A 16087-nucleotide genomic window follows, 5' to 3' on the forward strand; every position below is an offset into this window, starting at 1 on the left:
CGTGCCCTTCCTCTCTGTAAAAAATCAATAAAATATATATTTCAAAAAATCTTTAAAAAATAAAAGCAGTACAGAAAAAATAAAACCCACAAGTTACGTGTGAAAACCATCTTTTCCAAGAAAAAACATTTTTGGAAGGTAACTTCTGGACCAGGTATATTAAGAAAGTATTGTCAAAAGAAGAAAAAAAACAAATTTTAAAAAGTGTTCTGTCAACTATGAAGTGCAAAGCAAATGTTACCTTGGTGATGATGTAAAGAAATTTAAAAGCCAGATGTACGAGGTCAACTGGAGACGTCTTATCTTGCACTATTTCCAACAACAAGTTCATCATCCATTCTAGAGAAAAAGAGACACAAAACATTTGCTATAAAATTAAACATTAATATGACATTGAAACAAAATGCCAAAAGAAAAAAGGGTTACTTTAGGCAAATTACAGAGCAAAAACTGACAACTGAAAGGAGAACCTGACAAACCTGTAACTGTAGTTAACCCCTAGAGTGCCGGGGAGTGCAATCGCGCTCCTCCTGTCTTTCGCCAAAAGTGCTGAGAGCGCTATCGTGCTCCTCCTGCAGTGTCCAGTCCTACGTCTGCTTTTATTAGTGATGGTGATATTGCTAAATATGTCAATTCTTGCTGTGAAGATGACGATTTTGTGGAAGATATTGAATATGGAACTTCATTTACTTGTGATTCATAATTTTATTCCTAAACTGCTGTAAAATCAGCAAAAATGCCTTGGCGATTTTAGCATAGTTCCTAGGATATTGGTTGGCACTCAAAGGGTTAACATTGTTTTGAGATTTTTATGTCAGTTTTCAATGTAGACAACAGCTTACCTATGTAGAAACTTGTCTTTTGTCCAGAACAGAAAAGCTTGAAAGTAGCTTTTTAAAAATAGATATATTTTATTGATTTTTTACAGAGAGGAAGGGAGAGGGATAGAGAGTTAGAAACATCAGTGAGAGAGAAACATTGATCAGCTGCCTCCTGCACGCTCCCTACTGGGAATGTGCCTGAAACCAAGGTACATGCCCTTGACTGGAATCAAACCCGGGATCCTTCAGTCCACAGGCTGATGCTCTATCCACTGAGTCAAACCGGCTAGGGTTGAAGCTGCTTTTTAATATTCGTGAAAGTTATGTTGGGTGTATTGCAAGTGGTTCTTTGAAGCACCTAGGGCGGGGAGTGGGAGGAGGGTTGCCAAATCTCAGTAAAAATGGAAAACCGGCTGGTCCTTCCCTCATGGTAACGAAGGAAAGACAGGTGAAGAGTGTGCCCTAATGCCTTCCACGGCTCTTAGCTGACGAAGCCATGGACAGGACAGCACGTTCTGTTCCCAGGGCATTATGTAGACACAGGATCGGAATAAGTGTGCAAGGACGTTATTTTCTGGAAATAGAGGCTAATGCTACTGATAGAAAATACAAGGGCTGCAGTAGATACAGAAGAGGGGTAAGTAGATCTTCGCTGGGGTATGAAGCATTCCAAACAAGTAAGCCTAATTTCTTTGGTTAAATGACCTGGTTTTGATGACTCGGTAGGTTGATGCTTGTGTGGTTTTGGACAAATTTTGTAGCCTCTCTAGGGGTTATGAGGACTGTGTGAGTTAATACAGGAAGTGCTTAAACAGCCTGTTATCTTTCCTGTTACTGTATAGGCAACACATGCAAAATTCCAGGAGAAGAGAAAGCAGGACCACCTCTCCTCTCCTTTTTCTCCCCTACTAGGGACCAGAGTGTATTTTTCAGCTATTTCTTGGAGAGATCCGTCGCTGCCAGTTTCCAGGCCAGCTCCGAGGGCTGGGTGGGCTGTGAGAAGAGGGCTGCTTTAGAGTAAGAATCTTGAAATGAGAAAATTCTACTAAGGAAAGAGAGACCAGACATCCGGGAATGCAATATTTGGTCAAACTCTATCTCAGGAACCCCTGTGGCTCCGTGTAAGCTATTGTTTTTGGGGAAAATAAGTTATCCTAAGGAAGTTTAAGTGAGTCCGTTCAAAGTGAGATCCTGGAGTGCGGTGGGCTGGGGAGCAGAGTGCCCGCTTCGCCCCCCAAAACAGCGGGGCTCTCCCGGGTCCTGGGATTCTAACTTCCTCCCAGCCTCAGTCTCTGGGCCTCTGGTTTGAGCTCCAGCCTGGACTCTTCTGCGAAGACTTCACTGACCCCTTCAGAGAGAGTGGGGCGCTCCCTCCCAGGCCCCTGGGTAAGAAGGTTGCGTTACAGCTGTTGCCCCGGGTCCCACAGCCCCCCTTGCGAGGCTGGCAGGACAGTGTCTAAAAGGTGCTCACTAACGGCTTATGAGAGGAATTTGTTCTTGCTTGTGGAATACTGGGGCTTTTACATAAAAATTACATGGCAATTGGGAGAAAACGATAATTACGTCTAATCCTGAAGTGCTGTGCAACCCTGCCAGGACTTTAAGCTCTGGGGACAGGTTGTCCTGAAGGATGTCGACTATTGTAGTTCATTCTCATGAGCCTCCCACAGGGACACTGGCAGCTCCGCGGGAAGGAAGCACATCTTCCCACTCTTTACCTGTCATGAAAGTAGCGCGTTGTTCCTAAATGCCAGGCGAGTGAGTGGTAGTGATGGGAATGCAGAAGGTATGAGGCATGGCATCAGATGACAATGGCAGGGAGGCAAGCATCACATTAAAAAGGCTGGTTAAAACACATACCTGTGACATGCAAAGTTATCACTTAGAATCAAAGAACAGATAAAGAGCTTCCCAGCCAAGAAAAAGCTAAAGGAGTTCATCACCACCAAACTAGTCTATATACATAAAACCCTAATATCCAAATAGACCCAATGATGGAACAACCAAACAACCGGTCGCTATGACGTGTGCTGACCACCAGGGGGCACACACTAAACATGGCAGGCGTTAGCAGTAGGCGGCAGAGTGTGGGACATGGCGGGCATTGCCTGTGGCAGGATGGTGGAGCAGGTGAGCAGGGGCATCCGACAAAGGCTGGGCACCAGTCACTGTCATTGGGGTGAGCCTCTGGTGGTTACTGAAAATTCTTTGCACCTGCATGCCGCGGTCCCACTGGGCGCTTGCACCTGCTGCCGGCGTTGGCCCCACATGCACCCACAGCCAGCGCCGGAGCTGCCGCTTGCACCGCTGCTGGCGCCCAGCGCCGGTCCCGATCGCTTGGTACCATCAGTGGGTGTGAGCAGCAGCTGCTGGCCCCAATCACCCCTGAGGGCTTCTCTACCTGTCCCTGCTCCTGAGGGGCGGTCGGGGCAGTAGCCATTGCTTGCATCTGCTGCTGGCGCTGGCCCCAATCGCTCTGTTCCATCAACGGGTGCAATCGGGGTCTGCGCCAGCAGTGTGTGGGAGCAGCAGCAGCAGGAGCGGAGCTGCTGTCAGACAGGGGACCGGGGCCCATGGTGGGAGGGCCTGGGCAGGGGCACAGAGGATGGGCTGAGACCCACCCCTGTGCCCACTGTAGCCTCAAGGCCCACAGTTCCTTTCAAGGTGCACGAATTTGTGCACTGGATCCCTAGTATTATACAAAATGTTAAAGGGACCTCTTTAAGTAGGAGAAGAAAAAAAAACACTCCAAAATATGAACAATAAAATGGCAATAAACACATATCTATCAACAATTGAGTCTAAGAAACAAAATAAATGAACAAGCAGAACAGAAACATACTCAGAGGTACAGAGAATATTTTGACAGTTGCCAGATGGGAGGATGGCTGGGGGCGGGTGAGAAAGGTGAAGGGATAAGAAGTACAAATCGGTAGTAATAGAATCATCATGGGGACGTGAGTACAGCACAGGGAAATAACATTATCCTAATAACTATGGTGTCAGATGGGTGGGGATTTTTTTGGGGTGATCCCTTAGTAAGTTATGTAACCTCTAACCACCGGTGTGTACACCTGAAACTAATATTATAATGTATGTCGGTTGTCATTGAAACATTTTAAAAATGATTGTAGAAACCCCCACATATACGTAACAGCCACAAGGTGGCAGCTGAGAACTATGACATAGGGATGGATCATTCCAAACCCACACTGCGGGGACCATGGCCAGAGTGGAGGAGGTAGAGCAGGTAACATGGGGGCAGCCGGAACAGGAGAGGACGATAGAGACCGTGCTGTGTAGAGCCTGCTGCTCACATCTGTATGATTTTGTTTCCATAGGAAAAGGACAGACACAGGAACGCGCTCATGCACAGCAAAGCCTCATCGAGGGCAGGCTTACCTGGGGGCGCTCTTCAGAAGCCCAGGTGGGAACGGTGGGAACGAGGCGTTGGAAGCAGCAGCCGCAGCCCCTCAGGTGGGCTTCACCCCTGTGGCTCTCGGACGCCTCAGACCGCAGGCACTTCCCGAGGCTAATTTCACTTTTGTTTGGTTTTCACCTGATGTACGTACTTTTGAACCCAACCCTCTTGGTAAATACGACTCTACTCTGCTTGTAAAAATGTACATATGAAACTTTAAAAAAACCATTTTTGCCCTCGCCGGTTTGGCTGAGTGGATAGAGCGTCAATCTGTGGACTGAAGGGTCTGGGGTTCGATTCTGGTCAAGGGCACATGCCCAGGTTGTGGGCTCGATTTCCAATAGGGGGTGTGCAGGAGGCAGCCAGTCAATGATTCTCTCTCATCATTGATGTTTCTATCTCTTCCTCTCCCTTCCTCTCTGAAATCAAGAAAAAAATATATAAAAAATATATATTCTTATTGATTTTTTACAGAGAGAAAGGGAGAGGGTTAGAGAGTTAGAAACAGTGATCAGCTGCCTCCTCACACCCCCTACTGGGGATCGAGCTCGAAACCAAGGTACATGCCCTTGACCAGAATCGAACCTGGGACCTTTCAGTCCAAGGCCTGATGCCCTATCCACTGAGCCAAACCGGTTAAGGTTATACATATGTAATTTTTAAATTATACACACACACACACACACACACACACACACACACACACACATATATATATCTCACATATTTTATATTTTGTAAAGATATGTAACATGTGCTCTTAAGTCAGGGAGCCAGTGCTGTCCACCATGCCTGGGACACAGGAGATGCTCCATATATGCTTGGAAACGAAGGAAAGGGAAAGGAAGGGGAGGGGCAGACTTAGCAGCAGAGCAAACACCCAGTGTAGTGTAGAGGGTCACAGAGGGCCGTACACTATTCAACACAGCGAGCAAGATGCCACAATGGAGAAAGAGAGCGCCACCTTTCTTCCCTGCCTCAGAGCGCAGCTGCTGGGTTTCATGGACCCCGAGTTCCAGGGGCCCCTCCTCAATTTTTTTTCTCAATAAAAACATTTGTTTAATTGATTTCAGAGAGGAAGGGAGAGGGAGAGAGGGATAGAAACATCAATGATGAGAGAGAATCATTGATTGGTTGCCTCCTGCACGCCCCACACTGGGAATCGAGTCTGCAACCCCGGCACGCGCCCTTGACCAGAATTGAACTTTGACCTCCTGGTTCATTGGTTGATACTCAGCCACTGAGCCATGCTGGCCGGGCCTCTCCTCAATTTTGATCCAAACTGTCACCATGTCCACATGTCCTTCTAGTGCAGCGGTTCTCAACCTGTGGGTCGCGACCCCTTTGGCGGTCGAACGACCCTTTCACAGGGGTCGCCTAAGACCATCCTGCATATCAGATATTTACATTATGTTTCATCACAGTAGCAACATCACAGTTATGAAGTAGAAACGAAAATAATTTTATGGTTGGGTCACAACATGAGGACTGTATTTAAAGGGCCAGAAGGTGGAGAACCACTGTCCAGTGATTTGAACTCCAGGTCTTCACACATGACTGTGACAGGTTGGGGAGACTAAGGGTGTCCTGAAGGTGGCTGCTAGAAGGCCAAGTTTACTGAGCACAGGCATGCTGTTTCAACGCCGCATTTCCAGGTCCCTGTACAGAGCAGGCGCTTCATAAAGACTGATTACAAGGCCAGCCCGCCAAACAGGCGGCCCAAAGGCAATCTCAGAACCCCGCGGACATGGGGGCACTGAAGTAATGAAAATGGACTGTTATTTATGATAAGCCTTTCGCATACTACATACAACATAGCTTCTGTTACATAGCTAACAAATCAAAATTACATGTTAGCAAAGTCACCTTTCCTCAGACCACACTGGGCTGAGAAAAGCTATACGTATAGGGCGATGGGTACTGTGTACTCCTGCCTTCGAGGGACTTATAACCCAGTGGGGGGGAAATCACTTGTTCCTAAAAACATTCAACAACGTATAGGATTCCGTGGGAGCTCAGAGGAGGGGGAGATCATTGTTGGTGTCGAGGCGGCTTTGGTGGAGGAGGCTGACCTTGACCCGGACTCTGGAAGGTGAGTCATACCCAGATACCAACAGGAGGGAAGCATTCCTGGCGCCCGGGAGACAGGTCAGCAGGTGTGAGGCATGGACCAACAGCTGCTCCTGGGGCTGTGGCTGGAGAAGACAGACACAGAGCGGGTGGGGCAGGAGGGCTCCTGGGAGCCACGCCCAGGCTGTTCTTCACCTCAGGGACATGGAGGGTCTTTGAAGAGGGTAATGACCTGGTGAAGGCTGAGATATACATATATATATATATATAAATGGAAGGGAGAGGGAGAGAGAGACGGAAACATCAGTGATGACAGAGAATCATTGATCGGCTGCCTCCTGCACGCCCCACACTGAGGATTGAGCCTGCAACCCTGGGCATGTCCCCGACTGGGAATCGAACTGTGACCTCCTGATTTATAGGTTGACACTCAGCCACTGAGCACACCAGCTGGGCGAGGGTGAGCTTTGGAAAGACTATGAGTGTACATTGGCTTGGGTACGATGAGAGATTTAGATGGTGTTTTATTTTATTTTTTTTAAAAACAAACAAACAAAAACACTACAAAATACAACCTGTAGCTGTGATGTACGCATAAATGTTTAAACATATTACAGCCAATAGATTACCCCATGCCCATCAACCGATAAATGTGCATAAATAAAATGTGGCATATTCATACAATGAAATATTATTTGGCAATAAAATGAAATGAAGTCCTGATACATGTTACAACATGGATAGACCTTGAAAATATTATGCCACTTGATAAAAGCCAGACACAAAAGATCACATACTGTATGATTCCATTTATATGAAAAGTCCAGAATAGGCAAATCCACAGAGACAGAAGGAAATTAAGGTTGCCGAAGTTTGGGGAGATTCTGAGGAACTGGGGAGTGGTCACTAAAAGGCACAGGGTTTCTTTTTGGGGTGATGAAATTTATAAAGTTGATTGTGGTATGGTTACCTGACTGTGAACGTACTAAAAGTCATTAAGTTGTACACTTCAAAAGGGTGACTTATATGGTATGTGAGTTATCCTATATAATCCTATGTAAGAAAAGCCTAATGTGCAAATCGACCAAACGGCAGAACGACCGGTCGCTATGACATGCACTGACCACCAGGGGCAGACGCTCAGCCCAGGAGCTGCCCCCTGGTGGTCAGTGTGCTTCCACAAGGGGAGCACCCCACTCAGCCAGAAGCTGGGCTCATGGCTGGGGAGCCTTTCCTGCCTCCGCCGAAGCGCTAAGGATGTCTGACTGCTGGCTTAGGCCCACTCTCTAGTCCGACATCCCCTGAGGGCTCCTGGACTGAGAGGGCACAGACTATTACCAAAAGAAAGATACTGGAGCAATAACCTAGTACTGGAGAGGACTTCAAGATGTCATCTGATGGAGTTTAGTTAATGAGATGTGGCTCGTCCAGTATAAGGCCCACTGATTTGTGGGGCACCCAGCACGTGCGGGGTACTTGGATAGGAAGCTGTGAGAGCCCCGAGCAAGGGCTCTTGGCTGGAGCAGATCGGAGAGCTCCCTGGAGGAGAAGGTGCCGAAGCCAAGTTGAATGGTAACCAGGCATTATTAGCATGAGGTATTGAACAGGGCGGGTGACTGCTTTGGGGAGGTTGTGCAGGGAAGCCACCATGCTTTGTTTAATTGGTATAAGAAGTACAGCTTGGCCCTGGCTGGTTTTGCTCAGTGGTTAGAGCGTCAGCCTGTGGACTGAAGGGTCCCTGGTTCGATTCCCAGTCAAGGGCACATGCTCGGGTTTCGGGCTCAATCCCCAGTAGGGGGTGTGCAGGAGGCAGCTGATCAATGATTCTTCCATTCTCTCAGATCAATAAAAACATATTAAAAAAAAAAGGAGTACAGCTTGTCCTGATGGGTGTGGCTCAGTGGTTGAGCATTGACCTCTGAACCAGGAGGTCATGGTTTGATTCCCAGTCAGGGCACGTGTCCGGGTTACAGGCTTGATCCCCGGAGTGGGGGTGTGCAGGAGGCAGCCAACCAATGACTCTCTTATCAATGATGTCTTTATCTCTCTCTCCTGCTCCCTTTCTCTCTGAAATCAATAAAAAATTTTTTTTTAAAAGTATCCATTGGAAGGAGCAAAATATCTGGCTGAAGATATTAGCATAGCCTGGAAGGCCTGTGCCATGTGCAGACGCTGGACGTTATGCTGTCGCTTCTAGGTACCCGAGGAAGTGACGCTGCTTTTCAGATGTAAATATGTTGATGGGTATTCAGTGTCATGGCAGAGACATCTGACATGTGAGAGTTGGTAGAGATGTAATTAGACATTTATGGACCTCACGTCTGTAGCTGTATTTTCAGTTTGGAGCCACGCTCCCCTCTCTCCTGCCACTGGGCCTGTCCCCGGCGTTTGTGCAGACAGCTCTGTCCAAGCTCATTGGCCCCCGGCCCTGTTTCTATGGCGCCTGACGGATAACACAGCCCTGGCCGGGAGGTTGGAGCTGCTTCCTGGAACTGTCATGGAAAAGCTGCCCACTACCTCACGGGAACTCAGTGTGATGTCCACCCGGGAAGATGGGGTGCACGGGAAAGAGGCCATGGGCACCCTTGTTAGTGTGAAGCTCAGGCATTCCTTCTCAGAATCATTTTCAATGCACAAACTAAAATACATAAGGGGATGTGGGGGGGATGGGGGAAGTAGGGGGGCTCTGTAATAACGTTAACAATAAAAAATAGACAAAAAATATACAGGGTTCCAAAGGAAACGGATGGTACTGAAATACAGTTAGCCTGAAGCATAAACTTGTGATATGGTAATACTGTTTATTTATGTCTTCAATGACAACATCGAGCTGTGGGCCCAATAACTGCCATAGTTCAAAGCAGCAATGAGTATAAACAATATTTTGAGATATCAACACTCACTGTGACCTGATATGAAAGTATTTGTTATTCCTATTGGTGACAGTCACAGGTACTGATACCGCTAGTAGGGTTTGATGCCTATTTTTTGTAAGGGAGAGAAACCCTACATTTTAATCAGAGGCTAATGAAATTGAGATGCGATTATTTTCTCCATTGAATTCACAGAACCGCTGAATTCTATCCGTGCCTGTGGACCTCAAGTTAAGACGAATGGAGGGCGAAGGATGCTCCACTGTCGTGAATTATGGGGAGGATCACAGGCACCCAGTGACTCAAGCCTGAGAGATTCTGAGGCCGAGTCTCAATCTCCCGGTGCAGTATCGGTTGGACAGAAAGTAAGTGCGCTAAGTATTTGAGATGTTCAAAGTGACTCCCCATCTCCAATCCAAGGCCAGAGCTATGACCGAACTCTACTCTCAATTCTCTGGGCAAATGACCCCCAGGCAGGTCTCCTGAGGTACCCTACCTTAAAAGCTTTTAATTTTTTCCCGTGAAATTTATTTTATTTTTAGCTCTACAGTTCACATTTCACACCAAGCCACCACTAACCTTCCCATCCATCCATCCATCCATCCGTCCGTCCGTCTGTCCATCCGTCCATCCGTCCATCCACCCATCCATCCATCCGTCCATCCGTCCGTCCGTCCATCCATCCGTCCGTCCATCCATCCATCCATCCATCCATCCATCCATCCATCCATCCATCCAAACACAACCCTACATTGTTGAATAATGACACCGTGCTGTAAAGGCATCAATGTGTAACTCATCTCCCTTGTTCATACCTCATAGAGGAGGTGTCCACTCTAGCACCAAGGACTGTCTATCACAAAGCCATCCTCAGAAATTTCTAGGATGATTAAAGCAAATCATGCTGTTTCACCCTGCAGGGCTGGTTTGAGGCCAGTTGGTAAAATGTGCAGGTTTTTCTCAGCTCCTGGCCCTCAGACCTGAATGTGCAAGGCTTGGTGCTAAAATCCCCGTATAAGATGTCCCCATGTCAGATGACACTTCTTCCCGTGATAGCTCGTTATTTCTTTCTTCCTTCCTCCTCCCTCGGATGAAATGGAGCAGCGGCCTGTACTTCCTGTCTGCTTGTCAGGAAACAATGATGACTTAATCTGCTGCGTCTGTGAGGTGTTGTTCTCTCTCCGTAACCCTCCGGAGTCCCATCTGGGGAGCCAATTCCATGGAAACACCGACTAGAGCTGTGGTTCTCAACCTTGGCTGCACGTTAGAATCACCTGGGAATCTTTTTAAAATCCTGATTTCTGAGCCTCATCCTCCGGAAATTCTGTGTCTTTGTTACTCATGTTGTGGCCTCACCCCATAACAAAGAAACAGAATTTCCAGGGGATGAGGCCCAGAAATCAGGATTTTAAAAAGATTCCCAGGTGATTCTAATGTGCAGCCCAGGTTGAGAACCACTGGGCTAGGGCCTTCAGTAATGACACGTGAATGATGACACTTGGAGTAAGTGCGGTTCTTTGCCTTTTATTCTCACCCAAAGCTGCGGTGAGCCCCGTCTCCCCGAGCCCATGCACCCCTGCCCTTCTGCTCACACAGAGCAACGTCAGTGACTGGAGTGCCCGAACCCACAGTGGCACCTGTCGACGCAGACCCCATGGTCACAGAACACGTGAGCATCCTCTTCCATACCCAGAGGTTCCCGGATGCTGCTGCTCTCACGGCCACGGTGGGACCTGAGAACCCGGCGCTCACCCCACAGGTGCCGCGACTCCCTTCTCCACCCGGGGCCTGGGTTGTGGTTCAGAACAATAGGCGCCTCCCCTCCCCCCGCAGGCTCATCAGGGGCTTTGGTGAGCAGCAAACCCTGCCCAACCCAGGCTCTCCCGAGTCCTCTCCGCTTGGACTGGCCCGAGAGTCCATCTCCTCTTTTTAGTTGGCTTCCTAAATCCAGACAGAGGCTCTGTGCTTGCGTTTCACTGCCTGACCTTGGCCCTTGGTGGTGCCTTTAAAAAAAATAACACTGATCAGATCGAGTCCTTACTGTTGATTTAAATGGCGAGTTGATTTACCTGCTCCTGTAGCCCGGTGTGGCTCAGCATCGACCCGTGCACCACAAGGTCGCCAGTTCGGTTCCTGGTCAGGGCATATGCCCGGGTGTGGGCTCGATCCCCAGCAGGGGGTGTGCAGGAGTCAGCTGATTAATGTTGATGCATCAATGCCCCCACCCCCTCTTCTCTATCTCTCTCTCAAATCAATAAAAACATATTTTTAAAAAATGCGATGGAGACTTTCTTATTGCTCACCCATGGCCCTCTAGGCTGGGGCTTCCTCTGACACTTCTGTTCCCCTCTTGCCCCCACAGGAGTTACGTCGGCCGCCCAAGGTCTGCTCTTCCGTATTGTTTCCTGGTGGCTCTCGCCAGGAAATAGGCCTCCTGGGTTTGGGTCCCATAAACTCTCTTGGGGACCCCAGGGAGCAAGTGGGGACTTGATCCACACATGGCATTTAACACCCTTTCACTCTCAGAGGGTGGGGACGACTCCTTGTGTTCACAGAGCAGCCTCCACGGCCTTCGTCTCTGTTACACGTCTTCTTAGACCCTTCCTCGTAGCATGGGATGGGGAAAGGCCAGCCTGAGTAGGGAAGCAATACGGTGGGGAAAATAGTCCTTAAAAAACTTTAACCTGCCCCACAGGTAAGTGGAGAGTGAAACTGCAGGAACTGAGTTAGAGTAGGTTGTCCCTAACGGGAAGTTATCTCAAGAAAAGAAGAAAAAAGTGAGGCGGAACGGAGAGATGGATTGGGAATGTCAGTTTATCAGAAAACCAGCCACCAGCCCTGGCCTTTTAACCGTAAGTCCCACCTGAGTTTACTTGAGGGGAATTTTCAGGAGTGAAATATGTTGCTATTTGGCTACCGTTTACCCGGACAGCAAATGGACCAGATGTCTAGCACATTAATGGATTTTGCAACTCAATACATTTTTATTAAATGAATGAACAATGAAAAGGGGTGGACAGACCAGACGGGTTGAAGCAGCACAGGGCTAAATAGCAGGGGGAGCCTCACAGATGTTTACTATTGGAAAGACCAAGATTAAAAAGTAATTTGACATTTTCTTTCGCTCAATAGGCATTCATTAGTCTCGGGGCACCAGCAGGTATACATTCGAGAACTTATTTCACGGACAGGTCTCAGCCGGTCACTTGACAATTGAATGTTGACACACACAGGAAAAACCAACCAAGCAATCAACTCCACGGGCGGTGTGAGGGCTGCTGGACTTTAACTCCTTGATTGGAGGTGTTCCTGCCGCAGCGAGCTGACCTGCAAGATGGATCAAAGGCTAGAAGTTACGATGATTGCCTTTTAAAAGGTAAGTGCTATTCAGAATTGCATAGTTTGCACTCCCAACTGGAAGCGACAGCATGGATTCATGGGTTCTGCCTTGGTCGCTGCTCGCCGCCTCTTGCCTCGTGGTGTCTGGCCTGGTAAGAAAACAATTAGAACAATCTGGGCAGTTGATACCAGTTGCTAAAGAAAAATGTGTCCGCTTTCTGTTTTTTATGAATGTTGATGTGTTAATGGAATAAGCGAGCGTTTCCTTTGGGCGAGCAGGTCGGGCGGGGTCTGGGGAGTCAGAGACATGGACACAAAGCTGGGTTTCTCTCTGTTTCTTTGTTATGTAACAAGTTTTCTTCTGAACTGATGGGGAATGGGAAACAGGAAAATCATTACATTTCTGTTGCTCAATGACATCAGATGGCTGACCCCCAGGGGAGGCGCGGATGGAGTGAATGGTGGCTGCCAGGGCGCAGTACATGCTTAGGAAGTCGGGCAACATGGGCTTTCTCGGCCGCTTCCTCATGCAGTGAGGCCGGTCCTTCTGAGTGACGGGCAGTTTGTACCACCACCACCCAGCCCGAGGTTATAAGTGAAGTTCCAAATGCTTGGGGGAGCCTCTAGCTGTCGTTGAAAATAACAGTTGTGATGATATGCTAATGTTCTGTGAACAGCAACGATAGCGCCGAGAACAAGAGAAACCACTGGATAGCCTTAAAACTGCAGTCATGGCAAAATGCACAAGTTGTTTTAGTCGAAATGCTTGCATCTGTCTGTATGTGTGGCTAAAGCCTGAGACCCCACAGTGCTGGTTACTATCAGTGAGGACGGAAATCACCCAACGAACTCATTCCCACTGCTAACCAGAGGCTCCAGATGAATGTAGAAGTTAGATACGGAAACTGTATTTACATAAAAGTGTACCTTACATGTGGGTGACATTTTGCTATAGTTTAAAAAGTGCTTTCATGTGACATCATGGAACTCTCACAATACCCTGCAAAGCAGATGTGACCGGATTTAACCGAGTGTCAGGAAGGGGAACTGCCTTCCTAGTAGTTGGTGGAATCAGAACAATAACCTGGATCAGTGCTGGCGAACCTATGACATGCGTGTCAGAGGTCACACGCGAACTCATTTTTTGGGTTGACTTTTCTTTGTTAAATGGCATTTAAATATATAAAATAAATATCAAAAATATGTCTTTGTTTTACTATGGTTGCAAAGATCAAAAAATTTCTCTATGTGACACGGCACCAGAGTTTAGTTAGGGTTTTTCAAAATGCTGACACGCCGAGCTCAGAAGGTTCGCCATCACTGACCTAGATCAACCATCTATCGGCCCTGTGAGCTTTTTTACTAGAAGACACTAGGCATTTCTCAGGGTTACCTAATTTTCCCACTGATGTAGTCTAGGTCTCATTTGGTTGCTTCTATCTTCAGAAGTTTGTTTGTTTGTTTTTTTTAAAAAATATATTTTATTGATTTTTTTACAGAGAGGAAGGGAGAGAGATAGTCAGAAACATCAATGAGAGAAACATCGATCAGCTGCCTCCTGCACATCTCTTACTGGGGATGTGCCCGCAACCCAGGTACATGCCCTTGACTGAATCGAACCTGGGACCTTTCAGTCCGCAAGCCGACGTTCTATCCACTGAGCCAAACCGGTTTTGGCAAGTTTGTTTGTTTTTAATAATAATGCTATCTACACCCATAGACTTTTTTCTTAACCATTTGGTATTGTCTTTGAAGGCAGAGTCTTGAGTGAAATAGGAAAGTAAGCCATGAATAATGAGGTCTTCACTAAAATTTCTTTTTAAAGGATTATTATAAATTATGATAATATTTCACTGTTGGGAATAAAATTTTAGGGTTTTCAAACATGACTCCATGAATTCTTTGGAAATTTATGATAAAAGTGAACACATTTCAGGGCTGGAGTCCTATGTTCTGCCTTCTCTTCAATCTGTGAAGTTGGTTTCTTGTTTCTTTCATTTAACAGGAAGTTTTAAAATATATATATTTTTTATTGATTTCAGAGAGAAAGGAAGAGGGATAGAGAGAAATATCAATGATGAGAGAGAATCATGGATGGGCTGCCTCCTACATGCTCCCTACTGGGGATCGAGCCTGAAACCTGGGCATGTGCCCTGACCGGGAATTGAACCATAACCTCCTGGTTCATAGGTCGACGCTCAGCCACTGAGCAACGCCAGCCTGGCAGGAAGTTTTATTTTTTTTATATGAAATGGGAAGACCCTTTCGTCAGAAAGTCATCTTAGTCTCCAATTTAACTGTTTTAGATAAGTGTCAGAAAGTAATTTATAGTATTAATGGCTAGATATAAACTGGAACCCAGAAGACCATTAAATCATGGGCATCATAATAATATCTTCTTTTATGTGTTTGTTTCTCAGCCAACTCCAGAAAATTTTGGTGAGTGTATTTGGAGATTTGCTCTAACTTAAATGAAAAGGAAGTTATGTGTGTACTAGAACAGCAGAACAAGAACTTGGGAACATTTAATGCTAAGTACATGCATAATTGCATTGAACTTTGATCAAATACTGCCTTCTCTTGATTCATTGAGGAGCGTTTTATTTCCTGGTCCAGGGTTCTACGTACCCAGCAGAAAAACAGATGGAGGAACAGGAGAGGCCAAGCACAGTGACTGACACTCAGACACCCATAAATGCTTGCTGTTATCAATTTTGCTATTTTGTGTCAGACCAGATGAACATCCTATTCAGTGTACACTGCGAGATTTGGCCATGTTATTCACCCCTTTGCAATTTCAAAGATAAGTTTCAATTTAAGTTAGGGATTTTGCTTGAGAGTTCCAAGATATGCTATTGCAAAGAATATACATATATGGGTAGATGGAACTGGTTTGACCAAATTTTTTTAAAAAAACATATTTTATTGATTGTTTACAGAGAGGAAGGGAGAGGGATAGAGAGTTAGAAACATCTATCAGCTGCCTCCTGCACACTCCCTACTGGAGATGTGCCTGCAACCAAGGTACATGCCCTTGCCCGGAATTGAACCTGGGACCCTTCAGTCCACAGGCTGACGCTCTATCCACTGAGCCAAACCAGTTAGTGCTGGTTTGACCAAATTTAAACATTTGCTTTCTATTTCATCTATTCTGCTATTTAGTCTTCCAAATTAAGTTTAATATTATATGAAGTAATAAATTTCTTATTCTTAAAGTCATTAGGGATTCAAGGGACACAAATAGGACAGGAGCATATATGCAAAAGCTCCATAGCCTCAAGCCTGGTTCATGAAAGATTCTCAATCAATCAAACAATCAATCGATGCGTATGTATTAATTCAGAACCAAGTAATCACTCACCTGATTAGAATCTTGCTCACTTCTAATTCAATAATTGATAAAGATTTCTTCTTTCATAAACATAATGTTCAATGTGTTTTTCTTTATTTCAGTTAAAGATGTAGACGGTGGAATTGACCAGGATATATTTGATATCAATGAAGGTTTGTGGTTTGTTTTTTTTTTTACATCTTTTATGAAGTGAGGCGTTTGAACAAATTTG

The 16087-nt window shown here is 46.4% G+C and overlaps 1 protein-coding gene across 1 annotated transcript in view; it reads left to right on the forward strand.

Annotated features, from left to right (window-relative positions):
- Nucleotides 1–6155: 6155 nt before the first annotated feature.
- Nucleotides 6156–16087, forward strand: part of MEP1B (meprin A subunit beta) — a 28374-nt gene continuing 18442 nt past the window's right edge. The window contains exons 1-4 of the mRNA XM_006766395.1: nucleotides 6156–6334; nucleotides 10782–10944; nucleotides 14945–14963; nucleotides 15984–16028. Of these exons, the coding sequence (XP_006766458.1) occupies nucleotides 6156–6334; nucleotides 10782–10944; nucleotides 14945–14963; nucleotides 15984–16028 (406 nt within the window). The remainder of the gene's footprint in view (nucleotides 6335–10781; nucleotides 10945–14944; nucleotides 14964–15983; nucleotides 16029–16087) is intronic.

Source organism: Myotis davidii, unplaced genomic scaffold (assembly GCF_000327345.1).
Source record: "Myotis davidii unplaced genomic scaffold, ASM32734v1 scaffold520, whole genome shotgun sequence".
In the NCBI taxonomy this organism is placed as follows: Eukaryota; Metazoa; Chordata; class Mammalia; order Chiroptera; family Vespertilionidae; genus Myotis; species Myotis davidii.